General features: G+C 39.4%; 1 protein-coding gene across 1 annotated transcript; it reads right to left on the reverse strand.

Annotated features, from left to right (window-relative positions):
• Positions 1-3,867: 3,867 nt before the first annotated feature.
• Positions 3,868-7,811, reverse strand: LOC109470793 (glycoprotein 3-alpha-L-fucosyltransferase A-like). The gene is made up of 2 exons (XM_019769871.1): positions 7,669-7,811; positions 3,868-5,408 (listed from the first exon to the last, which is right to left on the reverse strand). Exon 2 carries the CDS (start codon positions 5,161-5,163, stop codon positions 3,868-3,870), a length of 1,296 nt encoding a protein of 431 aa, XP_019625430.1. The 5' UTR covers positions 5,164-5,408; positions 7,669-7,811.
• Between the last annotated feature and the right edge of the window lie 697 nt (positions 7,812-8,508).

Here is an 8,508-nt window from a genome sequence, read left to right on the forward strand (position 1 = left end):
TCCCCGTGAAACTGTTTATTATTGCTTAACAAAATGTTTACCGTCGAGACTGGCTCCACGGAAGCCGTGCGTGGAACTCCGGTAACCTGATACCCTTCCGTAGAATTGGAAACTTTACCCTAGAAATTGACCGCCGTGCATATTTATGTTATATGCTTATGTAAAATTGATTTCTATACTGTACTCTCCTAGGACTGGGAAGCAAAGGCCTAGCGTGAAAGAGCTACATTTTCCTACTGAGTACCCGCAAATCTCCTTGTTAAGCTGTGTGAGTAAAGTGTTGGAAGGTCTTCTGCGGGATGCATTACTTCAGGACACTGTTAAGAGCCTGGGCGCATCTCAACATGGTTTTATTGGAAACCGATCGACACTGATTCATCTTGTACAGCAGTGGCATGAGGCAGTTAACTCCAAACCTAAGCTGGACGTGCGCGCAGTATTTGTGGATTTCAGTCGTGCTTTCGACACCATTAATCATTACCAACTTTTGGAAACCCCGGGGGACATGGTTATTAGAAGGTCCCTATGGAATACAATCAGCAGCCACTTGGGAAACGCGTGTTTGCCACTGTCTGTAGTGCCTGTTAAATACACTGAGGACCTCACCAGCACAGAGGTATTGATGGGTACCCTCCCTGGGCAGACTCAAATGGCTCTGGACTCTGTTGTAGAATGGGGTGATCAGTTTTCTCTCTCCGCGAATGCAAAGAAAACAAAAGACATGGTCATCAGTGCCAGGAAAGCGGATCATGCTCCTAACTCTCCCCATCCGACAATAGCAGGACATGAGATTGGACGTGTCGTGTCTTTCAAACTTCTCGGAGTCTACATCTCATCTCAAATGACTTGAAACAGTCACGTCCATTACATGCTGATGAAAGTACGCCTAAAAATGTACTATTTGACTTTAGCCAAGAAGGCTGGTCTGCCGACTGATACTTTGACTCATATTTATTTATTCTTTATTCGTCCTGTGTTAGAATACGCAAGTCAGGTCTGGGAAGGCCTGCCTAGGCGTCTTTCTGATATGCTTGATGGTGTACAGAAGCGATGTTCTGTATCTGTATCTGTATCTGTATCTGTATAGCCGGTATAACCGCCTTTCGGCGTAACACACCAGCTTGTTGTAGGATTATTGGAATTCCTGTTAAGTCTCTTCCGTCTCTGTCCTTGAGACGTGACATGGCCACTGTACGCACCATAAACTAACTGAAATAGTTGATTTGAATTGATTTGATTTATTATACTGTGTAAACGATAAATACAGCCAGGAATGCTGGAGACTATAATAAAGGGCTAGCCCTCACAACAAGAAAATAAACAAGTGTCCATAGGCGACAATTCTCCGTAAAGTTTTATATTTTGCAGATTGAGAACAGTAATAGTGTATGTAAACAGCGTGTGATCACTTAACAACTGGTAACAAAATGTCGTAAAAACTGCTAAATCCCTGGTCTAATAATCTAGCCTGACTAAAAATAAATCGCGCCCCTGGTGGCCACCTGCCAAGAAGTTTGCCGCCCCCATTTTGGGAAACAGTTGCAGACTGACTAGTGTAAACACATGTAATCAACTACACGACAATCTAAATAGATGAACAAAGTCAGCTTTCATAACAATACCTTCCATTTACTACATATTATTCATTTGACAAGGTATCGCAGTAGGTGCACACCACGATCGCAAAAGATACTCTAAACCATTATGCACAACATCCACCTAAAATCTGCTCAGAGAACCTCGGCTACCAGACAACTACCTAAACCTACGGCCTATTCCACCGGATTGTAAAAGTAGGGATGTTTCTAAAATATGCATTTACTTCAATATCAAAACTGTTACGGTGAAAGTAAAATGATGTGCACCATCACAGACATAATGGCACACCACTTGCCCAATTATACAGTAATAGTGCGTACAAAACAATGCGATTTTAGTGCGAACATCATCCAAAAAGTGCCTTATAACTTCTACATGGGACAAAACATCTGGTACTATCCTCCCAACATCTGCCTGAAGAACTCCCCCCCCCGCTATTCAAAACAACGGGTTTTTCTGGACCATTCCAATTCGCCTCATAAATGCAGAGGTGCATCTGAAACACTGCATTAACCGCGAAAACGGCAACGGTAAAAATAAAGACACGTGCATCAACACGGGTTTGCCTGCAGGCGACGTATAAAGTTGCACGTCGATTAAACGAAGGGAACCCAGTGTTTTGACTGCGAACACAAAAAAACCGTCTGCCCATAATAGTTCGCCAGGAGGTATTCCTCTTTCACGGAGTAACAATTAGTAACAGGTAACAGTTAATAGTGTCGGTTACACTTCAGATAAACACACTATTACATATAACAGATGTTGCGGCATAAGGTTAAAGAGCAATGCAATCTGGCCTAGTCGTCATGAGTTTACTGTAAATACATGTCAGGTTAAGGTACTATGACATAATAGATGTTGCGATCTAACGTTAAGAAGCTATAAAATCTGGCCTAGTCGGCATGTGTTTACTATGATTACAATGTGTACTATAGTTACATTATCAATACAATTGAACTTGTACAGTTTTACAAGTAGCTGTCGTCGAACATTTATCGAATTATTTGTCCAGAATTTGTTTTTAAAGGAGCTGACGGAGCGGGCTGTGTGGGTATCGCCAGGAAGAGCAGTCCAGATGGTGATTGCTCTGTTCAGAAAAGTTCTCTGGGATGTAGTAGTCCTACAAACGGGGATGGTTAACTGTTCCTAAAGGGATACCGGGATTCCTTGGCGGACGCTCGCGCTCGAGGCTAGCAGACTTTGCAGGTGTGGAGGACAGCGACCGTTCAACAGTTTGTACATGGTTACTGCAGTGTGAACCTTGCGTCGAAACTGGAGGGATGGTAGAGACAGTTCTGTGTAGAGACTATTGTAGGAAGGGTACGGGATCCCAAAGTGACCACTGATAAGCCTGGCTGTTTTGATAAGCCTGGCTGTTTGGTACTGCACAGATTCTAAAGTCCTTTGGTCACGCAAGCCCAGACAATATCCGCGTACTCTAACGTAGGTCTTGTGATGGTTATGTATAGCCGGAGCAGTAAGTTCTTGGAAATCTCCTTCTTAGGGCATCTAACAGTCCTGAAGAACGCCTTGCTTTTGTAGAGTTGACCTCGATGTGTTGTTACCAGGACAGGGTATTAGTGAGAGTGACGCCTAAGTGTCTGAGGCTGCTGACAACTTGCAGTACAGTTTCTTCCAAAGTCACAGGGGAATCGATTTTGGCAGAGAACGAGTTGTAATGAACATGACTTTGCACTTGTCTATAATAGCTAGTAGTTTTCATGTAGAAAGCCAGGTCGACACAGTACCTGACGCTCGGTTAAGTGATACAACTACGCGATAAACAGAATAATGGGAGAAGGACAGAGATGTGTCGTCGGCAAATAAGTTGGCCAGACATTGTGTACGGCTGGTGGCAACGTCATTGATTTAAATAATGAAAAGCGTTGGTCTTAGTACGGAACCTTGCAGTACTCCGGCTAATGGGGACTATTTTTTGTCCTTTCCCACAAAAATAATGAAATTTGTTTTGTTTATTTTGAAGTACAATTTATTTATCTGAAACCAGTTATTTACATTATATACTTAGCAGTTTATTTTTCTCACTAATACATCAAGGCTTGGGTAAGACCTAAATAGATTTGTGTCATCCGCAAATAGCAGTGATGTTCTGATACATACATATATATTTTTTTTTCCAAAATACCAGCGGTCCCACAATGGATCCACCAGGACCACCACAAGACATTAACGTTTTATGCGAGGAGAAGTCCTTACTGGAGACAAGGAGATATCCTTAATTTAATCATTGCTTTTGCACCCATCAAACTATAGATCATTGGTATTGGATGCAAACTGCACCTCATGATACGTCCCATTACGTAACGGGACGCATTGATCATTGTTCTCACCTCTGTACCATTTGTCAAGGTTAGTATACATCTTTCTTGTATCAGGGCATATCCGGATGAGCTTCCGACATAGATTACACCACACCCCGTTATCCAAAGGGATGCTTTTTGGGGGGTTAGTCTTCCATTTGAAGTACTGATTGTACATCTCTGAGTCTGTATCGAGTAGCTTCAGGTAGTCAGCTAAGGCTTTTGGTGACTCAAAGTCATCCACATGAATAAATGAGTTCGGAGGAGTCAAGTATTCATAATCTTTCTTAGGTGCCCCTAACACAACTGGAACAACGTTATTAGTTAAAGCATGTCTCCAGAACTTTTCAGTTATGTATTCTTTACACTTCATATTTTCAAACGCGAGATAGAACTTGTATTGCCGAATGTATTGTACTGTGCACGCGAAGTCCTGCTTCTCACAAACAATTCTTCCACATTTGCCAAAGATGTCAACATGTATATGCTTGATTAATTCATTTGCATACAAAATACGTTGAGCTCTTGATGAACATTTACTGATAAACCAGACAACAAGCTTAGTTTTTCCTACTGAATAGTCTGTGTTAGGATCAAGATCAGCTCCTTTAAGTCTGCTGTAAACCATGTGTAGAGATCCCCAGGCTCCTGACACATCAGAGTCAGTCCTGTACGTAATGGTCCAGTTGAAAACACCACTATATGAGTTCAGGTCAATTGTCAGGTAGTTCGGGCATTCAGAAATAAACCAGATCCATTGTTGATGTGGCGAACGTGTCAGTGGCATTTCTGACTTGATGTACGTACCTGGTAGTTGACTGTTTTCGAAGACCACAGCATCAGCATTTTTAAGATTTTCTGCGCTTGTTGTAAAAATACACTGTGGTAACGTTGGACACAGTTTGCCTTCTTTTCCTGGCATGAAAACGTTTAAGTGTTTTTTCCATAACTTTGTCCAAAAAATAATTTTCCTTATTATACCCTCCCTTTTTTGTACATCTTTTACTGAGTCTTTCCAAACTGAATAAAACTTTGCACTGGAATCAACTGACGGATCAGCCGCTATATTAGGAACACATCCTGTGGTGTCTGGTAGTAAAGGTCCCGCGTCATTCCGGATTTGAGTTGAGTGATCTGAAAGTACTCCATCAAGACCGCCATGTCGTGTAGTGTACCACCAGAGAAACACAACAGACCAAATCAAGATCAATACAATCTTATATGTATAACGTCTAAAAAGCATGTTGAAATGTTGCCTGAAGGTCTCGAGAGGTACCTGTGCTTGTAGAGTTATTATTTCTTTACGTAGACTTGCTAGTGCTTTTTGTAGAATTGCCAGTGCTTTCTGTAGACAAACCAGTGCTTTTTGTAGACCTGCCAGTGCTTTCTGTAGACTTGCCAGTGCTTTCTGTAGACTTGCCAATGCTTTCTGTAGACGTACCACTGCTTTTTGTAGACGTACCGCTGCTTACTGTAGACGTTGACTTTCTTGTTTCAATAAAGGGACAACAAAGATTCGTTTAGTGCATTTCACATTTTTAACATTGTGAAAAGGTATGGGCAACATACGTTTTAGTAGACCTTAATATTCTAATACACGTTTTGTTAAACTTGTGTCGTATACCATTCAGTTCTGCGAGAATAACTCATCTTCGTAGTTTTTGGCAATAAAATCCCACGAATGACGTCTTATGAGGTTATTTACGTCCTCATGATATCAACACTATTCTGATTAATTATATCTAGTACACAATGTTTTGAAAATTTGGTGGTCGTACGATAAACAGTTTACTAGTTGTGATGGGGGGAGCGTATTAGCAACACCCCCCCCCCCAGTCCAAAAACAAGTTCAGTCTAGATAGGGTTTATCACTAATTACGGACAATTTCAGACATATTTATACATACAGAAAAAAATAAGGCTGCTCAAGGTAGCGTAAATATTTCGATTTAAGCATCCTTGATGGTCGTTTTAACCCTACCTAGACCGGGGGGGGGCTAAAAGTGCCCGCGGCAACTTTGATGTCACCTAGCGTCTGAACGGCTAGCCGTAGAACGGCCAAACTTGGTGACTTTTCCTAAAATATTGTTGGCAACAATTCTCTATCATTGGAAGAACATAAAAAAATTTTTTGTGTTGCCATGGCAACGGGTTTCTGACAGGCATTTTTTGCTAAATTTAGTAATTTTTGTTTCAACAATAGAATTTTATGGGTTTTATGTCAAGTTACTCATGGTTTCTAATATTAATAACATCCCATGTAATTTTATGTAAATTTTATCATTAAATATGCATAATTTATGCTAATTTGATGACGTCATTGGCCAAAATCCAAGATGGCGGACCATATCATTAGAACAGGTATATACAGGTTATTTTCCTTAAAATTTCATTAATACTTTCATTTCTTTTTCCAAAAAGGTTTAAATGAAGGTCTTTTGTATGTTTACAATGTATTTTAGGCTTTATCATGAAAAAAAACTATTTTTGAAAATTCAAGATTGATGATCCAAGATGGCGGATATCTTAAATATGCATGACGTCATTTTATGACGTCACCGGTGTTGCTATGGGCAACATAAGACTTAGTACACCATAATATTCTGTCATAAACACTTTTGGTACAGTTATGTTGAATACCATTTAGTTTTCAGGGAAAAACCTATTTAGACTGTTTTGGCCAATAAAATCACATTAATGACGTAATAATGACGTCATATTACGTCATAACGACATAAGAATTGTAGATATGATAAAATTTCACTAGTACACCATTCTCTGAAAATTTGGTGGTCATACGACATACCGTTCGCGAGTTCTTAGGGGGGGGTCAAAGAGCCCCCCCCCGGTCCCCCCGACCTCGTCCAAAAAACGACCCGGTCTAGGTAGGGTTAATGATACGTACGCAATGCAAATATCACACAATATACCTAAAAGAAATGGTGATACCCTCGAAGTACAGACATCACAAAATAAACAGTGTCAACGGATATTACTGACACATTAAGGCGCACATCAGCAGCACACAGTGTCAACGGATATTACTGACACATTAAGGCGCACATAAGCAGCACACATTTAAGATTCTTTTTTTGACAGTGTATAAAGTGCGTGTCACTACGTGCCGGTACCTTTACAAACGTAAAGACAGAGAAAAACGTAACGTAAGGTACATGTGAACGTAAAGGTTACATGAATTCAGTGTTTCAAGCACACGTAGATATTTCTTAATTTAACCTATAGTGTTCTAACAAAACCTTTGGGTGATCTTGAAGAGTGGATTTTCTTTAATAATTTGTTGAACTTATTAATATTAATTGTTTTGCACTAGAAAAATGCATACAAAGAAGTAAAGTAGTAAGTACAAAAGTTAAAAGAATAAATCCAAGTAAGAAGTGAAAAATTTAAGAAGGAGAACTTAGCAAGATAGCAAGTCGTACTAATTAAAAGTTAACTAAAGAAATTGTCTTTATCTTAACAATGGTAAAAAAATAAATTAAATATGGATAAAAAGTAATTATTTCCGGAGGTGAAAACGTGAATCCAATGGGATATAGCAATGGTAAATAGAGGCATTGATAATTAGTATCAAGAAACAAACTAAAATAATCATTTACCTTTTTAAGCTTAACCATATATCTAGTTAAGTGGTTTTATTTGCTGTAGTTTTTCACCTGTTTTAAATCTAAAAAAAGGATTTTACAAACATTGAGAAGATTACCTTTTACATCTGTATATATATACCAACCTCTGGTATTGCACTGTCAATGTCCGTCGATGCTCCCTTGATGACCCGGTTGGAAAACGTTGCCTAGCCTTTTAACAGCCTGACGAGATGTGACCGGATTTTGGTATGGGTGTCCTACGTTATAATTAGAGGGGATTTGAAAATATGCAATCTTTGCCCTGGACTGCACTATGTGGTTTAAGGGGTGTTTCAGCCAGATGCGCATTGCATCAATACATTTTATCAAGCGATAGATGTGGAAAATGGACATGCAGTACGATATTACACGAATAAAAAAGCTATACAAAATATTACCATTGAAAAAACAGATAAAAACAGATAAAAATATAAAAGAAACAAAATCAATCAATAAGCACATCAAGCTATGTGATGAGAAATTTTTAAAAACGCAGTATAGAAGGATGCGATTTGAGTGTTAACAAGACCTAAGGAAGTGTGGAGTTATTTATTAAATCGGCTTTGGCGTGAGTTTTACAATTGTTTAAAGTTGGACAAAGCTTTAATGTTTTGTTCAAGTTATTCCAGACTGTAGGTCCCCTGTACATGAATGAGATAGAATTGTGAATAGCTCTTAATGCTATTCTGACGTACCGTTTTTGAAGGAGAAAGAGAGATGTGATTAATGTAGAATACGTAGACGCCCATGCAATGTTGCAATAGGTAAGGTAGGAATAAACAAGGCTGTAATATGGATTACGAAACGTTTTGTGACAAAAATGTTACTTACTCTCCGTATTATCCCAACATTCTTATAGTTTTTTGCATGTAAAATCGATACGATTCTTTCAGGTTAATTTTTTACCTATCAGGACACCTAAAAACGAGTATGGGTCACTTGCG

Source organism: Branchiostoma belcheri, unplaced genomic scaffold, assembly GCF_001625305.1.
Source record: "Branchiostoma belcheri isolate BF01 breed outbred unplaced genomic scaffold, Haploidv18h27 scaffold233, whole genome shotgun sequence".
NCBI lineage: Eukaryota > Metazoa > Chordata > Leptocardii > Amphioxiformes > Branchiostomatidae > Branchiostoma > Branchiostoma belcheri.